We start from the raw sequence: 20,161 nt of genomic DNA, 5'->3' as shown, positions 1-20,161 counted from the left end.
TAAAGTATATTCAGCTGATGATATGCTCCCAGTTACTGCTGATGAAATACACTGAAGCGCCAAAGAAACTGATAGGGGTGCGTAATATAGAGGTATGTAAACAGGCAGTATACGGCGTTAGGATCGGCAACCTCTAAATGAGACAAGTGGCTGGCGCAGTTGTTAGAGCGGTTATTGCAACTACAGTGGCAGGTAATCAACATTTAAGTGAGTTTCAACGTGGTGTTATAGTCGGCGCACGAGCAATGGGACACAGCATCTCCGAGATAGCGATGAAGTGGGCATTTTCCCGTACGACCATTTCACGAGTCTACCGTTAATATCAGTAATCTGGTGAAGCGTCAAATCCCTTACACCCCTGCGGGCGGGAAAATATCCTGCAAGAACGGGACCAACGACGACTAAATAGAATCGTTCAAAGTGACAGAAGTGCAATCCTTCCGCTGCAGATTTTAATGCTGGGCCATCAACAAGTGTCAGTGTGCGAACCATTCAACGAAACATTATCGATATGGGCTTTCGGAGCCGAAGGCCCACTAGTGCACCCTTGATGACTTCACGACACAGAGCTTTACTCCTTGTCTGGGCACGTCAACACCGACATTGGCCTGTAGATCACAGGAAACATGTCGGACGAGTCACGCTTCAAATTGTATCGAGCGGGTGGACCTGTACAGATATGGAGACAACCTCATGAATCCATTATTTCTGCATGTCAGCTGGGGACTGCTCAAGCTGGTGGAGGCTCTTTAATGGTGTGGGTCGTGTGCAGGTGGAGTGATATGGGACTCCTGATACGTCTAGATACGACTCGCACAGGTGATACGTACGCAAGCATCCTCTCTGATCACCTGCATCCAGTCATGTCCATTGTGCATTCCGATGGGCAATTCTAGGACCCCACACGTCCAGAATTGCTACAGAGTGGCTACAGGCACACTCTTCATAGTTTAAACACTTCTGCTGGCCACTAAACTCACCATCGTTGAGCATATCTGGGGTGCCTTGCTGCCTGATTTTCAGAAGAGATCTCAACCCACTCGTACTCTTACGGCTTTATGGACAGCCCTGCGTAATTCATGGTGTCAATTCCCTCCAGCATTATTTCAGACATTAGTCGAGTCTATGCCACGTCGTGTTGCGGCAGTTTCGCATGCTTGCGGGGGCCCTACACGATATTAAGGAGGTGTACCAGTTTCCTTGGCTCTTCAGTGTGTAATAATCGCTACTTCACATCATAAAAATGGACAAGATTAACAGAGTAGGATATTTTATGTGGTTTCAGAGTGACGCATTCTACGTATAGATACATAATCCGCCAACGACCATGCGGTGGATGGCGGAGGGTACCTTGTACCTCTGGTAGTCATTCTCTTTCCTCTTCGCGTAGCGAATGGACGAGGGAAAAACGACTTTCTATATGCGACCATATAAGCTCTGATTGCTCTGACCTCGTCTTTGTGGTCCATACACGAGATACGTATATTGGATTGTTCTGCAGGCTGTCGCAGAAGGCGCTTCGATGTACTTTCGCAATATTGCTTCTTCCCTCAAAAGGTTCACATTTAACTTCATGGAGTATTTCCGTAGTAGCCACGTGTTCATCGAACTTAATAGTAACAAATCTTACAGCACCCATCTGAATTGCTTCGACGTCTTCCTTTAATCCGATACGACGGGGGGTCCCAAATACTCGAGCAGTACTAGAGAATGTGTCGCACAAATATTCTGTATATTTGTATACATGAGCTACATTTTCGTTTGAGTCTTCCTATGAACCGAAGTCGGTGATTAGATGCCACTAAAAATCACCTTTCGCGTTTTCATTTCTTGTCACTTTGAAGTATTACGTCTATAGAGGGTGAATATTAATATAACCAACAAACTGCAGGGATGGATTCCTGATTGCAAACGGAGGAAAATAGTTGCTACGAAAATGTGTCCGTGCGATGATAACAAATCGTCCCGGAACACTGTACAGAGATGCATTGTATTCACGTCACAACAGCTGCAGATGACAGGGATAGTATAGGTTGTCATGCATGACACACATAATCGTTCTTTGACAGACACCATGTTGCCGGACCACTTGCCTGGAGCTTGTACTAGGGTTGGTCCGACAAGGGAACTTCCCCATCGCACCCCCCTCACATTTAGTTATAAGTTGGCACAGTGGATAGGCCTTGAAAAACTGAACACAGATCAATCGAGAAAACAGGAAGAAGTTGTGTGGAACTATGAAAAAAATAAGCAAAAGATACGAACTGAGTAGTCCATGCGCAAGATAGGCAACATCAATGAGAGTGTGAGGTCAGGAGCGTCGTGGTCCCGTGGACAAAAAAAAAAAAGTGGTTAGCGTTACAGGAAGAAGATGCTGTGATATGCAAATGATTAGCTTTTCAGAGCATTCACACAAAGATGGCGCCGGTGGCGACACCTACAACGTGCTGACATGAGGAACATTTCCAACCGATTTCTCATACACAAATAGCAGTTGACCGGTGTTTCCCGGTGAAACGTTGTTGTGATGCCTCGTGTAAGGAGGAGAAATGCGTACCATCACGTTTCCGACTTTCATAAAGATCGGATTGTAGCCTATCGCGATTGCGGTTTATCGTAACGCGACATTGCTGCTCGCGTTGGTCGAGATCCAATGACTGTTAGCAGAATATGGAATCGGTGGGTTCAGGAGGGTAATACGAAACGCCGTGCTGGATCCCAACGGCCTCGTATCACTAGCAGTCGAGATGACAGGCATCTTATCCGCATGGCTGTAACGGATCGTGCAGCCACGTCTCGCTCCCTGAGTCAACAAAAAAATGGCTCTGAGCACTATGGGACTTAACTACTGAGGACATCAGTCCCCTAGAACTTAGAACTACTTAAATCTAACTAACCTAAGGACATCATACACATCCATGCCTGAGGCAGGATTCAAACCTGCGACCGTAGCGGTCACGCGGTTCCAAACTGACGCGCTTAGAACCGCACGGTCACACCGGCCGGCTCCTGAGTCAACAGACGGGGACGTTTGCAAGACAACAACCATCTGCACGAACAGTTCGACGACGTTTGCAGCAGCATGGACTATCAGCTAGGAGACCATGGCTGCGGTTACCCTTGACGCTGCATCACAGACAGGAGCGCCTGCGATGGTGTACTCAACGACGAACTTGGGCGCACGAATGGGAGAACGTCATTTTTTCGGATGAATCCAGGTTCTGTTTACAACATCGTGATGGTCGCATCCGTGTTTGGCGAGATCGCGGTGAACGGACATTGGAAGCGTGTATTTGTCATCGCCATACTGGCGTATCACCCGGCGTGATTGTATGGGGTCTCTGTCACCTCTTGTTCGCATTGACGGCACTTTGAACAGTGGACGTTACATTTGATATGTGTTACGACCCGTGGCTCTACCCTTCATTCGATCCCTGCGAAACCCTACATTTCAGCAGGATAATGCACGACCGCATGTTGCAGGTCCTGTACGGGCTTTTCTGGATACAGGAAATTTTCGACTGCTGCCATGGCCAGCACATTCTCCAGATCTCTCACAAAATGAAAACGTCTGGTCAATGGTGGCCGAGCAACTGGCTCGTCACAGTACGCCGGTCACTACTCTTGATGAACTGTGGTATCGTGTTGAAGCTGCATGGGCAGCTGTACCTGTACACGCCATCCAAGCTCTGTTTGACTCAATGCCCAGGCGTATCAAGGCCGTTATTACTGCCAGAGGTGGTTGTTCTGGGTACTGATTTCTCAGGATCTATGCACCCAAATTGCGTGAAAATGTAAACAAATGTCAGTTCTAGTATAATATATCTGTCCAATGAATACCCGTTTATCATCTGTATTTCTTCTTGGTGTAGCAATTTTAATGGTCAGTAGTGTAATTGTTCCACTTTGTGTTTCATTATTCGCTGATTAGGACTCACAGTTTCTTTTACTTTTTGTTAGTAGAGAAACCCGGCGTTGCTCAAGTATTTACTTACAGGTATGCGTCCACTCCAGTACTACGTAGCGTCTGACCTTCTGCTAAATGTTCGTGAAGTCACGTTTTCAAAACTGTGTGTCGCACAGGGGAATAATTTTGTAGGTACATTCTGCAGACGCCTGCCTAATGTGTTGCGAGTGGAGTTAGTAGCAATGAAGTAATAAAGTTAAGTATGACGCATGATGATGCAGTGTTTCTCACGTCTCACTGTTTATGACATAACTCCATACATGTGTCGTACTGTTATATAATGTAGTAGGTACAGTCAGCAGAATATGTGGATACTACAGAATGAAATTTTCACTCTGCAGCGGAGCTCACACTGCTGTGACACTTCCTGCCAGATTAAAACTGTGTGCCCGATCGAATCTCGAACTCGGGACTTTTGCCTTTCGGGGGTAAGTGTTTTAGCAACTTAACTACCCGAGCGCGACTCGTTTGGTGGAAGTAAGGTTGGCAGGATGGTCTTCAGTCGCGCTAGGGTAGCTCAGCTGGCAGAGCACTTACCCCCGAAAGGCAAAAGTCCCGAGTTAGAGTCTAAAGCCGGCACACAGTTTCAATCTTCAATGATGTTTCATATGTGTACACTGTCTACTAAATTATTGCGAATAGAGTTAGCACAAAGGAATAACAAATTTAAATGTCGTGAATCATGCGGCAGATTTTCACGCATCTCATTGTTTACGACGTGATATCTCCTCAACTACGTGTCTTGGCATGACATAATTTTGCAGTTGCATTCAGTGCTATATATCCACAGTGTCTGCAAAATGTGTCTCTAATGCAGTTAGTAGTAAGAAAGTAATAAATTATTACGCCATACCTCATGGGTTACTTTTACTGCAAGAGCAGGTGAAAAGTGGTAAGCGATGACCTTCTTTACCTTCATCATTTTGCAGGAGCTGTCACCGAGAAAACATTTCGTAAGGTTTTAAAATTTAAAAAATTGTTGCAAGTCACTAAGTGCCCTCAGTCTCAAAGATTGGGTGAATTAAGTCTGGGAATTCACGTGTCACGTGCTACGCTACTTTTTCACCCTCGCCCCCACCGCTTTGATAGACAGGTAGTTTATAAGCCCACAGCGATCGTTGCCTGACAGTATGTTACACAGGGTGTGAATTTTAAACTGACAAACCAGAATAACTCGAAAAATAAGCTTCACACGAAAAAATGTGTTGAATGCAAAGTTGATTGTTTTCGAGGGGGACATCTGATGGTGCTAAAATTAGCCCGCCACCCCAGCACCCTGGGGGTGAGGAGGGAGGCAACTTTAAAATTTCAAATGGGAACCCTCACTTTTTATTGCAGAATCAGATTCTACATAAAAAACTACGTACATTTTGTCTTAAACGTTTGTTATGATTCTTGATAGTTGGCGCTTTAATTCAAAGAAAATCCGTGTTCTCATTTTTGCGTGGAAAATGGTTACGGATAAATAAAAATTACTTATTTACTTCATAAATTTTGATTCGCTAAAACTAAAACTCTCCCTCTATTCCAATAGGGCGGGGTTTGAGAGTGAGGAATTAGAGTTTTACAAATGTTGACTCAAATATTAATTTTTTCCGCAGATTCGGATCGCGTAAACATTAGCGAATGATAATTTACGGAGCAAGTAAGTATTTTTTTATTTATCCGTAACCATTTTCCACGCAAAAATTAGAACATGGATTTTCTTGAATTACTTCGCGAACTACCAAGAATCAAAACAAATGTTTAAGACAAAATGTACGTAGTTCTTCATGTAGAATCTGATTCTGCAATAAAAAGTTGGGGTTCCCTATTTGAAATTTGTTAAGTTGCCTCCCTCCCCACCTCCAAGGGGCTGGGGTGACGGGATAATTTTAGCACCATCAGATGTCCCCCTCGAAAACTATCAAGTTTGGACTCTACACATTTTTTCGTGTGAAGCTTATTTTTCGAGTTATTCTAGTTTGTCAACTTAAAATTTACACCCTGTATATGCACCGAGTTTGCTTGAACTCGGTCCAGTGGTTTAGGAGGACATATGGAACATATATACATAGACACTTACATGCATTCATTTTTATACTGTGTATGGATTTACAGTTCTAGTGCAAGAGAGGAAAAATCTAGTAAAACATGAAAGCAGTTATCGCATCGATATTAAAAACAAGAAATAGAAGAAATATTCTGTCATTGGCTATGTTTTAACCGAATAGAATGAAACGTCTTTCGTAACGAAAAAAGACGTTTAAGTAGTTTCGTAGACAGTTTCATGAACTATTCATATGGAAGTTACGGATAATAGCAAATGAATGGAAAATGGTTCTGAGCACTATGGGACAACTTCTGAGATCATCAGTCTCCTAGAACTTAGAATTACTTAAACCTAACTAACCTAAGGACGACACACACATCCATGACCAAGGCAGGATTCGAACCTGCGACCGTAGCGGTTGCGCGGTTCCAGACTGAAGCGCCTAGAACCGCTCGGCCACTTCGGCCGGCGCACCTGAATGGAGGTTTTAACCATGAAGAGTTTCGGCGGAGGTTTGAGTCCTCCCTCGGGCATGGGTGTGTATGTTTGTCCTTAGGATAATTTAGGTTAAGTAGTGTGTAAGCTTAGGGACTGATGACCTTAGCAGTTAAGTCCCATAAGATTTCACACACATGTTAACCATGAAGACGTGAGAAGATTCTACAGATTTACTTCTCTCCCACCTCAGTTTTCACGTAGCTACATTCAAGAAAACGTTTTTAGAACAGCGCGTACTATCGTGACTCGACCATGTCACTTGCAGCCACATTCCTGGCGCGCTCACTCTTCTGATCTGCGGACAGTACTAATGTGAACCCCTTTCGTTTAGGCAACCCAAACGACGTAGTTGTGTTGCTGGTTGCAGGCCTGCTGATACAGCAGGCGCTGGGCGGCCAACACGGCCAGCTGCTACCGGAGAGTTGTTGACTTAGACAGGTAGGTAGTGGAGTGGCTCTTACTGTCGGGCAGTGAGGACAGGCAGTAGTCTTCCAGCTCGTGGCACGTCTCCTCCCCCGGCTGCAACAGCTGCACCGCCACGTTGAGCGGCTCGTCGCGGAAGAAGAGGCGCCGCAGGAACGAGATCATGCGGGGGCCATCCTGCTGCGTCAGGGGGCGGATCTCGTAGCTCAGCGCGGCGGCAGGGGCCGTGGAAGGAACGGGCGTCGTCGGCGGCGACTCGAGCTGCTCATAAAAAAGACAGAAAACGACACTTAATGTCGGGATTTGTGAACAGGTTTCAAGAGTTCTGCTCCATCAACAGGTCGCAGTCCGAAACGTTTACGCAGAGAGAAGGTTATCGTCACGGGTGCCCCGGGGAAGTGTGATAGGACCACTGTTGTCCTGCATACACATAAATGATTTGGTGGACAGGGTGGTTGTTTGCTGAAGATGCTGCGGTGTACGGTAAGGTGTCGAAGTTGAGTGACTCTAGGAAGATACAAGACGATTTAGACAAAATTTCTGGTTGGTGTGATGAATGGCAGCTATCTCTAAATGTGGGAAAATGTAGGTTAACGTGGATGAGTAGGAAGAACAAAACTTTAACATTCGGATACAGTAGTACTGGTGTCATGCTTGACACAGTCATGTCGTTTAAATAACTGGGCATAACGCTGCAAAGTGATATGAAATGGTACGAGAATGTGGGATCTATGGTAGGGAATTTATTGGGTGAAAGTCAGGAAAGAGTGGTTCACCTGTAAAGGAGATCGCATATAGGACGCTGGTGCTAACCATTAGGTCGTTTGGGACTATCTTCATTCTCTTGAGTGTCTCAACAAATTTCTGCGAGATGACAACTTGGGGTTCGCAATGTCGCAACTCTGGTGCTAATAATCCTTCCAGATGTTTGGCAAGTCTGCAGCTGGGCAAACTGATTGCACTAACAATAGGCCTCAGAGGAACACTTTCCTTGTGTAACTTTGGTAATCCATAAAGCCTGGGAGGTCTGGCAGAACGAGGCGTTAATTTCTTCACCACTTCATCTGGTAAGCCAGAATCCTTCAATGACTTCCTTGTCTTTCTGACAATGGCCTGTGTGGGATCACGACTGAGCTTGCGGTACGTGGGGTCTTCTAATAAATGCAGCATCTTCAAGTGGTAGTCTGCGGAGTTCAGAACCACAGTGGCATCCCCTTTGTCAGCTGGCAAGACAACCAAGTCTTCATTCTCACGTAATAACCGTAAGCAACGTCGTTCCTCCTGGCTAATATTTTGGTGGCTTAGCTTTCGCCAGGATATGGCTGGTAGTTAGCCTGACGTCCTCAGCTACATCGTGCGAAAGATTCCTAATGCACTGCTCTATTCTACTAACTATATCCAATATTGGCAGACGTCGTGGAACTGGAGAAAAGTTGAGGCCTTTTCTCAGAGCTGATATAGAGCCGTCGTCCAGTTCTTGGTCTGCCAATATTGGATATAGTTAGTGGAATAGAGCAGTGCCTTAGGAATCTTTCGTACGATGTAGCTGAGGACGTCAGGCTAACTACCAGCCATATCCTGGCGAAAGCTAAGCCACCAAAATATTAGCCAGGAGGAACGACGTTGCTTACGGTTATTACGTGAGAATGAAGACTTGGTTGTCTTGCCAGCTGACCAAGGGAATCCCACGATGGTTCTGAAATCCGCAGACTACCACCTGAAGATGCTGCATTTATTAGAAGACCCCACGTACCGCAAGCTTAGTCGTGATCCCACACAGGCCATTGTCAGAAAGACAGGGAAGTTATTGAAGGATTCTGACTTACCAGATGAAGTGGTGAAGAAATTAACGCCTCGTGCCGCCAGACCTCCCAGGGTTTATGGATTACCAAAAATACACAAGGAAAGTGTTCCTCTAGGGCCCATTGTTAGTGCAATCAGTTCACCCACCTACAGACTTGCCAGACATCTGGAAGGATTATTAGCACCAAAATTGGGACATTGCGAACACCATGTTGTCAACTCGCAGAAATTTGTTGAGACACTCAAGAGAATGAAGATAGTCCCAAACGACCTAATGGTTAGCCTGGACTTTGTGTCACTTTTTACGAGGGTGCTAATACAAGATACACTGGATCTTTTGGCCCAACATTTTCCATCTGGAATCATTAAGTTGTTCCGCCACGTCCTAAAGACAACGTACTTTTTGTACTGCGATGAATATTATGAGATGACGGACGGAACAGCCATGGGATCACCACTGTCTCCAACAGTCGCAAATTTCTTCATGGTGCACTTTGAGGAGCAGGCTCTGCAGACTGCGACATTACGGCCGTCTTGCTTTCTACGATACGTTGATGACGCCTTCCTGATATGGCCTCATGGTGAAGATACACTACAGCAGTTCGTCGATCATATGAATGGTGTGCATCCCAACATTAAATTTACTGTCGAGAAGGAGAAGTACGGCAAGCTACCATTCTTGGATGTTTTGGTTGAGCGGAAGACAGTAGGCCAGCTTCGTCATTCAGTGTAGTACCGGAAACCAACACACACTGATCGGTACTTGAACGCCAATAGTTTCCACCACCCTGTCCACAAGAAAGCTGTCCTGAACACGTTGGTTCATAGAGCCAAGATTACCTCTGACGACGACCACCTACAGTCTGAACTGCAGAACTTAAAACGTGTTTTCGGAGAGAATGGATACAGCAAAAGAGACATCGCAAACGCTTTCAAGGGCCGCCGACGAAAGACACCTGGTGAATCAATAGAAGAGGCTAAACTGACTGTATTCCTGCCATATTGGCAGACGTCGTGTAGCTGGAGAAAAGTTGAGGCCTTTACTCCACATTCGAACTGCTGCAGTGGAACAACTAGCAGTAACTTAGGACGTCTGCTGCAGAAACATAGGCTAAGACCAGTGTTCCGGCCCGCCCCCAAGATGCGAGATATGTTGCGCCCTGTTAAAGACGACATTGCTCTTCGAGTGACTGGTATGTATGGTGTACCCTGTGAATGTGGCAGCATGCATATTGGACAGACAATTCACACGGTTGCGGAGCGTTGGACTGAGCACAAGCGCCATATAAAACAAAGGGAGCTTGACAAGTCGGCCATAGCGGAGCATTGCCTAGAGAACGGACATAAAATACAGTTCGAAAATACAAAAGTGTTGGCTCATGCGTCGACATATTGAGACTCCGTTATAAAGGAAGCGGCCGAGATTCGTTTAAACAACAATTTCAACAGAGACCAGGGGTACACACTCAGCAGGGCGTGGGGACGGGCGATGGACATCGAAAGAAAGCGGAGACAGATGCGCGACGCGGGAGCGGCAGTTTCAAACGTGGCGCCTGCTCTGGTGCCACCTGACGTCACCGGTGCTGCCACGGGCAATAGCTCCCTCCGCTAGCAGTCCGGGTGGACTTACGCGCGCGCACCACATTGGGTCGATCTGATTGGCTGCTGATGATGTCATCATGCCTATATAAGCGAGAAACCGTAGCAGCCCCGGCAGTCAGTGAACTCCTGACGACGATGGCGGAGATGGTCATCGAAAGCTCGAGGATTTTATTCGAATTGACGCGGCTGGAAAACCGAGAATGTTTTATTCAAGTACACATTTAATGATGGATTCGAAGATTACAGGATTGTTTCTCCTACTCCATCAACATCATATTCTTTCTAAATTAAAAACCAACTATAATTTTTTTGTAAATCGTCTTGTATTTCCTACGGTTATTCAACTTCGACACCTTACCGTCCACCTCAGAGGCTTTGTTAATAGACAAAAGTTTTGCTGTTGGACCCATCGAAATCCACGTCAGCTACACGAGCATCCATTCTTCAGGAGCAAGGCTACTGTATGGTGCACTACGAGGTGTGGCTAGAAAAAAACCGGACTAGTACTGGTGAAACAATAAAACGAATGCAATAAGGCTGAAAGTCGCGTGGCCTGTCACGTGACTCTCGCTCCGCATACTGCTCGAGTTTCATCTGCCTCCTGCACTCAGTCTGCCCGTGGCGTCTGTTTTAAGTAGTTGACGTTTTGTCTGTGCGTCGGAAAATGTTGAGTGTACAGAAAGAACAGCGTGTTAACATCAAATTTTGTTTCAAACTAGGAAAATCTGCAAGTGAAACGTTTGTAATGTTACAACAAGTGTACGGCGATGATTGTTTATCACGAACACAAGTGTTTGAGTGGTTTAAACGATTTAAAGATGGCCGCGAATACACCAGTGATGACACTCGCACTGGCAGACCATTGTCAGCAAAAACTGATGCAAACATTGAAAAAATCGGTAAACTTGTTCGACAAGATCGCCGTTTAACAATAAGAGCAGTGTCTGAGTTAACAGGAGTTGACAAGGAAAGTGTTAGGCAGATTCTTCATGAAAGTTTCAACATGAACAAAGTGTGTTCAAAAATGGTTCCAAAGTGTCTCACAATTGAACAGAAGGAACGCCGAAGAATGATTTGTTCTGACATCCTGGAAAACATTGAAAGTGATCCCACCTTCTTACAAAATGTTATTACTTGCGATGAATCGTGGTTTTTTACTTACGATCCCGAAACTAAACGCCAATCGATGGATTGGAAAACTCCTGGTTCTCCACGACAAAAAAAAGCACGAATGTCAAAATCGAAATTCAAGGCAATGTTGATTGTTTTTTTTTTTTTTGACATCAAAGGGATTGTGCACATTGATTGGGTACCAAAGGGACAAACAGTGAAACAGCATTACTACATTAGCGTCCTGGCTACCCTACGTGAGCGAGTACGGAGAAAACGGAACGATTTGTGGAGAAAAAAGTCATGGATCCTTCACCAAGACAATGCCCCAGCACACAGTGCGTTGTCAGTGAAGACGTTTTTGGCAAAACACAACATTCCCATCTTAGATCATCCACCCTACTCACCTGATTTGGCCCCCTGTGACTTTTTTCTTTTCACTAAAGTCAAGTCAGCTTTGAAAGGAACTAGATTTGAGACTGTTGAAGCAGTAAAAGAAAAAGCGACGGAAGTAATGTATGGACTTACCGAAAATGATCTGCAGCATTGCTATGAACACTGGAAGATTCGTATGGAGCGGTGTAGAGACCGAGGAGGAGAGTACATTGAAGGAGATAATATGAAATTGTAAATAAATGTTTTTTCCAGCATCAGTCCGGTTTTTTTCTAGCCGCACCTCGTATGTCATCAAGTGGCGGTATAGGCCCCTACGTTTTTCAAGATGACAGTCGGTATGCAATCACTGTACCGTGTGTTTGGTAGGTTACCGTGATTGAAAGCTTTTTGCGCGTGAGGTGCTCCATTTTCCTGGCAACAGTTGGCTTCAACATGGCTGAGCAACGGGACATACTGCACTGATATCGATGGTGAGCCGCGGTGCGCCTTTTCTGGCACACCAGCTCTTTGGCAGTACTATCTATTACACGGCTGTACCACGATCTTTGCCCCTGAGGCAGGGGAATTGGTCGTCGGACTCAGTACGAGGCGCTAGGACGAGCTTCAAGGGACGAAGGAGCAAAACACGCGGGCTCAGCCAGCAGCTGCGCGGCCGGACTGCCTTGCACGACGGTCGCGAGTCAGTGGTGCACCCGGCTGATCTCAGCTCCGGGCACTGCTCGGCGCCTTGCCTTGGTCCCTGTTCTCTCGAACAGACCATTTCCTCGAGACCATCTCGAACAACGCTCTCCATCGGAGGTGTAAGTGCTTTTGGTGCCTTATTTTCGTGGAACCATTTGCACTGTAGCGGCTGTCACTTGTAGGTTGGTTAACCAGTGCAGGGCTTCACAACATACGTGCTCGCGGAGCAAGCTGTGAGCAGCAAGGCGCGAGCACGGAGCAGCGCGAGCACGCTACCCCCACTACCGGACCAGAGCGGAGAGTGGGGAGAGTCACGTGGGGCACACAACAGCTGCCGCCAGTCAATGTAAATCCGCGGCCACCTGCAGGGATATCACTCACGAATTATTACTGCGACAAATGAAACAAATAAAGGAGAATGTACACGTGCCACACAATTTTATTAGCTTAGTGTATGCCTCTACATTCGCATTAATTTGTGAACTGTCACACAATAAAAGGTGTAACTGAAGTGTGGGATTCTCGGTTATCTTGTACTTTTTGCCCTTTACAATTGCGTCTATGTTCGGAGTAATTGTTCTCGTGCATTTTAGGCGCAGCGTGCAGTTTAAATTTCGATCAGACAATGCGTTTCTCAGGCGCGTCTTGTTACATTTCATTGCAGAGAACAGTTGTTCACAAACATACCTGGAACCGAACATTGATATTATTGTAGCCGCCAGTTTGTGCAAACGAGGAAATCTATCCTGAGGGAAGTGTCTGTAGAATTCCAAAATGTTTTTCTTGTTCTGAAATTTGTCTCTGTATTCTCTGTCACACTGCAGGTCAATAATTTCTTGCTGCAGCTCAGGACGAATCTCTTAAATATTTGCTGAATATGGAGAGAACAGATCAAAATCACTATCTAGTGCTGTCAGATCTTGAAAGCGCTGATCAACTAAACTATGTGAATAACGTTCACAGTCTTTGTGAACATCTTGCATGGATGATAATTTAGGAAAATGAGCTAGGTTTCCTGTTTCCCGCTGACTCACTCAAAGTGTCAATTTCATTTTAAAAGCTCGTATTCGATCTATGAAATGAGTAATTAGCAGATCTTTACCTTGTAGTAAAATGTTCAAAGCATTCAGATGGCTATTTAAATCTGCTAAGAACGCGAGATCACATTCAAACGTGTGCGTGCATTTCCCCTCCCTCCCTACTCCGCGACCTTGCACCTGCTCGCGAGCACGTGCCTGAGCAGACGCGAGTACTCGCGCTCAAAACCGGCCAGTTGTTAAACCCTGGTCTAGTGTATGTGTTGATGAAGTAAGAGCAGCCGGCAAGGTGTGTGACCGAAAGGAGACCAACAGTCAATACTTCCTTTAAGGAAATCAGCGTCCTAGACTGTAAGCTATTGAAAATATTAGGTCATAGTCTAGTTGTAATTTGCTGCATACCAAACTTAAACAATTCAGTTACATTGCAGACCTATGCAAGGAAATTAAGGTGCACGAAACCTAGTTTGTGCGTAAGTTGTGCTTTTGAATAACGTAATATTATGTTGAAATTTCTCCATTTCATCTTAATCATATGTGGAAATATTGTTTGGGAAACTATGAGGGCGTAAAAGTCTGATACTCTATTTTCAGCATTCGATTTGTGTACAGTTCTTAGTTTAAATGTTTTACAGCACTGATACTGCTGCAAAATCTGTCACTTCTATTAATAGCACTTACTGATTTTTTAATTTATATTATTTACTTCTTATCTTATATTAATTGATGTTTGCTTGGTGTTTGCCGTGTTTTCTGCAGTCTGTTTGTGTTCCAGTTTTTCTGCGAGTTGGGGTGTGTGGGAGCGGCGCCACGTTCTGCTTCGGTGCACAGAGGCTGTGACGTGTCGTCTAATGGGAAGCGACTCCCGGTTGGGCCCCGGCGTTTAGGTGTTGTTTGGATGGCTGGTCTGCTGCTTCCGGCATTGTAAGTTACGTCACATTTCGCCCAGGTCAGCCTGGCGTCACTGCCCGTTTGATACACTCGCATGTATAATTAAAAAAATTAAATTTGCTTGCCAATGAATAATATTAACTGTAACGTCTTACTTGTGTTATTGCTCAAAAATATGTATATATTTGGTGCCACATTCCATATTTCTTTCAACCACTTCTGATGTAATTTACTGTTCGTTAAGTAATTGTAATTTACTGCTTGCTTAAGAAGGAAGCTGTCATTTTTCGATATTATCGTAATGATGACCACACGTGAGTTGAATGTTGGCTATTTGATTAATGTGGTCTAAAATAAATTGTTAATTTATTTCTTGAATTGCTAGTTGTTGTGTTTAAGGAGTGAAATTATAGAGACCTTGACCTTCCATGCCAAGTGTACCCTTCATTCCCACTTCCTAGCCCGCATCTCGTGGTCGTGCGGTAGCGTTCTCGCTTCCCACGCCCGGGTTCCCGGGTTCGATTCCCGGCGGGGTCAGGGATTTTCTCTGCCTCGTGATGTCTGGGTGTTGTGTGCTGTCCTTAGGTTAGTTAGGTTTAAGTAGTTCTAAGTTCTAGGGGACTTATGACCACAGCAGTTGAGTCCCATAGTGCTCAGAGCCATTTGAACCATTTTTGAACCCACTTCCTAAGTCACAGATGGGAACTGTGCGACGATTGTTTGCTTACCGTGTCGTTTCAAGGCACTATGATATTACGATGGTCCCCAAGATCGCTTGACCTGACGGTGTGTGTGTGTGTTTTTGTTGTGGCGCCACGTTAATGGCGCGGTTTACCGTTCTCGACCTGCTACGACCTAAGAAAGCAACAATACGAGAACAACCAGGATTTCTGTTGGTATGTTAGGTCGTGTCATGCATAACGTTCCTGTCAAGCTGCAGGAATGTGTGCTCCGAGGGGGAGCTCGTCTGCCGGATATGGTATCCAAGAAGTAAAAATGGCTGTTACATTCAAATAATGGATCACTCTGTACTATATGCAGACATACCTAAATATGTGTAGAGTAATTGTGCTTCTCCATTAACCTCAGTTCCAAAATCTCCCTTTCTTTTCAGTGACGCTGTATTTCACATGCTTCTATTTCACTGTCAACTTTCGGAGAGTGAGGTAGTATGAAAACTAAGTGTCGAAAATGGTGAGAAATTTCAGAAACTACAAGCCACGTTTAACACAGAATACTATTAGTTGCTAGTGTGAGGGCCTTCGACGTGGATGGCCTTGCAGCTGTAGTATTGTAAGGTGTACTACTATGGCTTGTGCTATTGTGTAATAAATTGTACTCTTTACATATCGGTTGTTTCTGCGACGTCCGGAGCTGAGCGTGCCAACTTCTGAAGGTGGCATTAGCTTTCTAGGAACGTCAACAATATCTAAGCGCTTCTCGTCACACGCATCTGCATGAGTCTGGAGTCGGTTTTTGGCTATCTTAAGCAGCGAGAAACTTAACGTAAGGATTGGGGATTACGAAGAATTCTGCTACCTAGATATCAAGATAACCCACTCATGATCACGGGACATGGGGGACATAAAAAGCAGACTAGTACTGGTAGAAAGGGCTTTCCTGGCCATGAGAATCTGTTAATATCAAGTATACGCCTTAACTTGAGGAAGCAATTTCTGAGAATATACGTTTGTAGCACAGCATTGTGTGGTAGTGAAAATAGTGTGAGAAATGCGCAAGAAAAGAGAATCGAACCATTTGAAATTTGGTCCTACAGGAGCATGTTGAAAATTAGTTCGATTGATAAGGTAAGGAATGAGTAGGTTGTCCGCAGAATGGGTGAGTAAAGCAACATATGGAGAACCCTGAAAGGAGGACAGCACGTGTGTGAGGAATAGAAAATAACATACATAGTACTAGAAGAAGTTGCACAGGTTAAAACTGCAGAGGAAGACAGGGGTTGGAATACATACGGCAAACAGGTCACAACGTGGGTTTAAAATGCTACTCTGAGATGAAAAGCCTGGCAGGGATACGTGCCAGGCCGCGTCGAAACGGTCAAAAAAAGGGGTACCCTTCCGTAGTGTAAAAATAATTACTGATTCGGTTTATTCACGGAAACGTGAGCGTAATTACATACAAAATCTGTAAACGAAATACCATCGTCATTGTTGGTTGTAAGTTCGTGGGTGGAACGTGTTACCATCTGAACATTAAGAAATTTGTAGACGAAACAGCATCGCCGTTGTTGGTTGTAACTTCCGCGGATGGAACGTGTCGCTACGTGAACATTAAGAACAGGCATCTGTGAAGAGTGATAACGTGATAACATAATACAGGAGTGCATTGCAACAATGGTAACTTTAGTACGAGTGGAGAACAAGCTTAACTCTTAACACGAATGCGATTGAGCATACGCATTGTTAGGAAGCGTGCTACGTGTCAAAAAGTCAATAAACGAAGTAATATGATTGATTCTGTTACCTGTCAGCTAGGAGTGATGGTCAGCTATACCATCCCTCTTCACAGCAGGGTCTCTGCGGTTGCCATCCGCGACACCGTTACAGGCCAGCGGTACGTCGACGATATTCTGCGCCCCGTTGTGTTGCCCTTCGTGGCAAGCCACTGCGCTCACATCTCAGCAAGATAACGCCCGTCCACACACGGTGGGAGTTTCTACTGCTTGTCTCTTCGAGCGTTCCAAACACTACCTTGCCAAACGAGGTCACAGAATGTCTTCCCAACTGAGAACGTTTCGAGCGTTGTGGCATTACGGTGATGATGAAGTCCCATACTCCTTGACAGAGCGTAGGGGACGATGCGGGAGACATGGTCAGCTATACCATCCCTCTTCACAGCAGGGTCTCTGCGGTTGCCATCCGCGACACCGTTACAGGCCAGCGGTACGTCGACGATATTCTGCGCCCCGTTGTGTTGCCCTTCGTGGCAAGCCACTGCGCTCACATCTCAGCAAGATAACGCCCGTCCACACACGGTGGGAGTTTCTACTGCTTGTCTCTTCGAGCGTTCCAAACACTACCTTGCCAAACGAGGTCACAGAATGTCTTTCCAACTGAGAACGTTTCGAGCGTTGTGGCATTACGGTGATGATGAAGTCCCATACTCCTTGACAGAGCGTAGGGGACGATGCGGGAGACCCGCACCGCAGTACCGGGCAAGGTCCTAGCGGTGGTGGTTTGCCATTGCCTTCCGCCGACCGTAATGAGGATGAATGATGATGATGACACAACACACCCAGTCATCTCGAGGCAGGTGAAAATCCCTGACCCCGCCGGGAATCGAACCCGGGACCCCGTGCTCGGGAAGCGAGAACGCTACCGCCGGGCTCTTAAACCAACTCTTGATTTGGACGATCAAAAGCGCCAATTGTACAGAATTTGGGACTATATCTTTGAGGAGGACATCCAACACCACTGCCAATCCATTCCAGGCCGAATAGCTGCTCGCATACGGACCAGGTGTGGACCAGCGCGTTATTGTCATGCTCAGTGTTTGAATCTCTCTATCTTGAATAAATCATCCAAGTTTCCTGAAATTGTACTCATTTGTTTGTCGGTACATGCACATCACATCTATTTTATTTATTTATTTTTTTATTTATTTTGTCCGAGAGTATATCTTGCATACACCCGTATGTTTATTTCTTTACTGTGCACAGCGTTCAATAATTTATGTGAAAGAGTGTTATAACAGAATCAAATTTTCACTCTGCAGCGGAGTGTATGCTGATATGAAACTTCCTGGCAGATTAAAACTGTTTGCTGGACCGAGGCTCGAACTCGGGCGCAGGTGCTGAGCCACCCAGGCACGATTTACGACGCCGCTCGCACCTTTGGAAGGCATGAGACGAGATACTGGCCGAATTAAAGCAGTGAGCGTGGGTCGTGAGTCGTGCTTGTGATGTCGACAGTCATACCACCACACCGCCGCCTGAGACATCGATACGTCGGATGCGATTCTCTCGATAAACGGAACAGAAGAACGGGTGCGCTAGCAAAGGTCTAGACGTGTTACTTCTCTTCCAATGTTGTTTGCAAATATTGTAACTTCTTTGGCGATGATACGCAGTAAATGTCTGAAGATGGCCTTGTAAGCCGAAAACCGGTTACCAATAAAAGTAACATTGTAGAACAAAAGCAAACTGGTGCTTTTCGTTTATTATAATCATGTTCTACGAAGGTTAAGAAATGAAAGAGGAAGCCGCCTGGTAGAATTTTGCACAGAGCATAACTTAATCATAGCTAACACTTCGTTCAAGAATCATGAAAGAACGTTGTATACATGGAAGAATCCTGGAGATACTAGTAGGTATCAGATAGATTATATAATGGTAAGACAGAGATTTAGGAACCAGGTTTTAAGTTGTAAGACATTTCCAGGGGCAGATGTGGACTCTGACCACAATCTATTGGTTATGAACTGTAGATTAAAACTGAAGAAACTGCAAAAATGTGGGAATTTAAGGAGATGGGACCTGGATAAACTGAAAGAACCAGAGGTTGTACAGAGTTTCAGGGAGAGCATAAGGGAACAATTGGCAGGAAAGGGGGAAAGAAGTACAGTAGAAGAAGAATGGGTAGCTTTGAGGAATGAAGTAGTGAAGGCAGCAGAGGATCAAGTAGGTAAAAAGACGAGGGCTAGTAGAACTCCTTGGGTAACAGAAGAAATATTGAAATTAATTGATGGAGAAAATATAAAAATGCAGTAAATGAAGCAGGCAAAAAGGAATACAGATGTCTCAAAAATGAGATAGACAGGAAGTGCAAAATGGCTAAGCAGGGATGGCTAGAGGACAAATGTAAGGATGTAGAGGCTTATCTCACTAGGGGTAAGATAGATACTGCCTACAGGAAAATTAAAGAGACCTTTGGAGAAAAGAGAACCACTTCTATGAATATCAAGAGCTCAGATGGAAACCCAGTTCTAAGCAAAGAAGGGAAAGCAGAAAGGTGGAAGGAGTATATAGAGGGTCTATACAAGGGCGATGTACTTGAGGACAATATTATGGAAATGGAAGAGGATGTAGATGAAGATGAAATGGGAGATACGATACTGCGTGAACAGTTTGACGGAGCACTGAAAGACCTGAGTCGAAACAAGGCCCCGGGAGTAGACAACATTCCATTAGAACTACTGAAGGCCTTGGGAGAGCTAGTCCTGACAAAACTCTACCATCTGGTGAGCAAGATGTATGAAACAGGCGAAATACGCTCAGACTTCAAGAAGAATATAATAATTCCAATCCCAAAGAAAGCAGGTGTTGACAGATGTGAAAATTATCGAACTATCAGTTTAATAAGTGACAGCTGCAAAATACTAACGCGAATTCTTTACAGACGAATGGAAAAACTGGTGGAAGCTGACCTCGGGGAAAAGCAGTTTGGATTCCGTAGAAATGTTGGAACATGTGAGGCAATACTGACCTTACGACGTATCTTAGAAGAAAGATTAAGGAAAGGCAAACCTACGTTTCTAGCATTTGTAGATTTAGAGAAAGCTTTTGACAATGTTGACTGGAATACTCTCTTTCAAATTCTAAAGGTGGCAGGGGAAAAATACAGGGAGCGAAAGGCTATTAACAATTTGTACAGAAACCAGATGGCAGTTATAAGAGTCGAGGGGCACGAAAGGGAGGCAGTGGTTGGGAAGGGAGTGAGACAGGGTTGTAGCCTCTCCCCGATGTTATTCAATCTATATATT

At 45.1% G+C, this 20,161-nt stretch overlaps 1 protein-coding gene across 2 annotated transcripts in view; it reads right to left on the bottom strand.

The window, feature by feature from the left end:
- LOC126106452 (arylalkylamine N-acetyltransferase 1-like) overlaps positions 1-20,161 on the bottom strand; it is a 166,234-nt gene that overhangs the window by 17,604 nt on the left and 128,469 nt on the right. For both annotated transcript variants that reach the window (XM_049912739.1, XM_049912738.1), the window contains exon 2: positions 6,959-7,181. In XM_049912739.1, coding sequence (XP_049768696.1) covers positions 6,959-7,181 — 223 coding nt within the window. The remainder of the gene's footprint in view (positions 1-6,958; positions 7,182-20,161) is intronic.

The sequence above is a fragment of the Schistocerca cancellata genome, chromosome 10, assembly GCF_023864275.1.
Source record: "Schistocerca cancellata isolate TAMUIC-IGC-003103 chromosome 10, iqSchCanc2.1, whole genome shotgun sequence".
Taxonomy (NCBI): domain Eukaryota; kingdom Metazoa; phylum Arthropoda; class Insecta; order Orthoptera; family Acrididae; genus Schistocerca; species Schistocerca cancellata.
Note: the sequence above shows the minus strand (reverse complement) of the source record. Positions and strands in the feature narration are given on the sequence as shown.